The 1,146-nt window shown below is 42.8% G+C and overlaps 1 protein-coding gene across 1 annotated transcript; it reads left to right on the top strand.

The window, feature by feature from the left end:
* Positions 1–687: 687 nt before the first annotated feature.
* Positions 688–816, top strand: LOC136137120 (thymosin beta-10-like). Its single transcript, XM_065895466.1, has one exon. It carries the CDS (start codon positions 688–690, stop codon positions 814–816), a length of 129 nt encoding a protein of 42 aa, XP_065751538.1.
* Positions 817–1,146: the final 330 nt, after the last annotated feature.

The following is a 1,146-nucleotide window of genomic DNA, read 5'->3' as shown; positions in this document are numbered from 1 at the left end:
GTAAACTGGGGGTAACTTAGCAAGGCCTATTTGGATTTTTGGTGGCATCCCGTTGTCTTTGGAGATAAGGATGCTCCTTTGCTTCATATAGGGAGACCACTTCTCACATAAGGACTTTATGACCTACTTCATGGGTGAAAGGTTAGGGGACGGTCAAAGTAACCTTCCTACTTCTGCTGTTTTCTCAAACTCCTTCAACTTAAAAGATTAAATATGCCAAGGTGGCATACTTTAGTGTAGCATGTTCTGAACCCCATCAGATATGACACCAAAGGTACAGCCAACCAAAGTTAAAATAGATAAATTGGACTACATCAAAATTTAAAACGTCTGTGTATCAAGGACACAATCAAGAGAGTGAAAAGACAACCCATGGAATGGGAGGAAATATTTGCAAACCATATATCTGACAATGAGTTAAAACCCAAAATATACAGACAACTCCTAAGATTTAAGAACAACAACAGTAACAAAAACAACCTGATTCAAAAATGAGTAAAGAACCTGAATAGACATTTCTCCAGAGAAGATACATGAATGGCCAATAAGCACATGAAAAGATATACAACATCTCTAGTCATTAGGGAAATGCAAATCAAAACCACAATGAGTCTCCTGCTGCAGTGACACGAGTGGGAGCACCTGGACCGCGGGCTTGGAGTGACAGTTCTTGGACTGCTTTAAGAAATGGCAGACAAGCCCGACATGGCGGAAATTGCCAGCTTCGATAAGGCCAAGCTAAAGACGATGGAGACGCAGGAGAAGAACACCCTGCCAACCAAAGAGACCATTAAGCAGGAGAAACAAGCGAAGTGAAATTTCCTAAGAACCTGGAGGATTCTCCACCCCCATCATCTTGGAGACCTTAGTCATGATGTGGAGGAAGAGCCACCTGCAAGATGGACACGAGCAACAAGCTGCACTGTGAACCTGGGCACTCCGTGCCGATGCCACTGGCCCATGGGTGTCTGAGGGGACCCTTCAATCGGACTGCTAAATTCTCGGTTTGCCCTGGGCTATGATAGAAAATTATTTGTATGATTAATGAAAATAAAACACACCTCGTGGCATGGAAGAAAAAAAAAAACCCACAATGAGACATCCACCTCACACCCATTAAGGCAGCTACTATAAAAAGGAAAAAAA

Source organism: Phocoena phocoena, chromosome 17 (assembly GCF_963924675.1).
Source record: "Phocoena phocoena chromosome 17, mPhoPho1.1, whole genome shotgun sequence".
NCBI classification, from domain to species: Eukaryota; Metazoa; Chordata; class Mammalia; order Artiodactyla; family Phocoenidae; genus Phocoena; species Phocoena phocoena.
The sequence above is the reverse complement of the archived record's forward strand: the minus strand, read 5'-3'. Positions and strand labels throughout refer to the sequence as shown.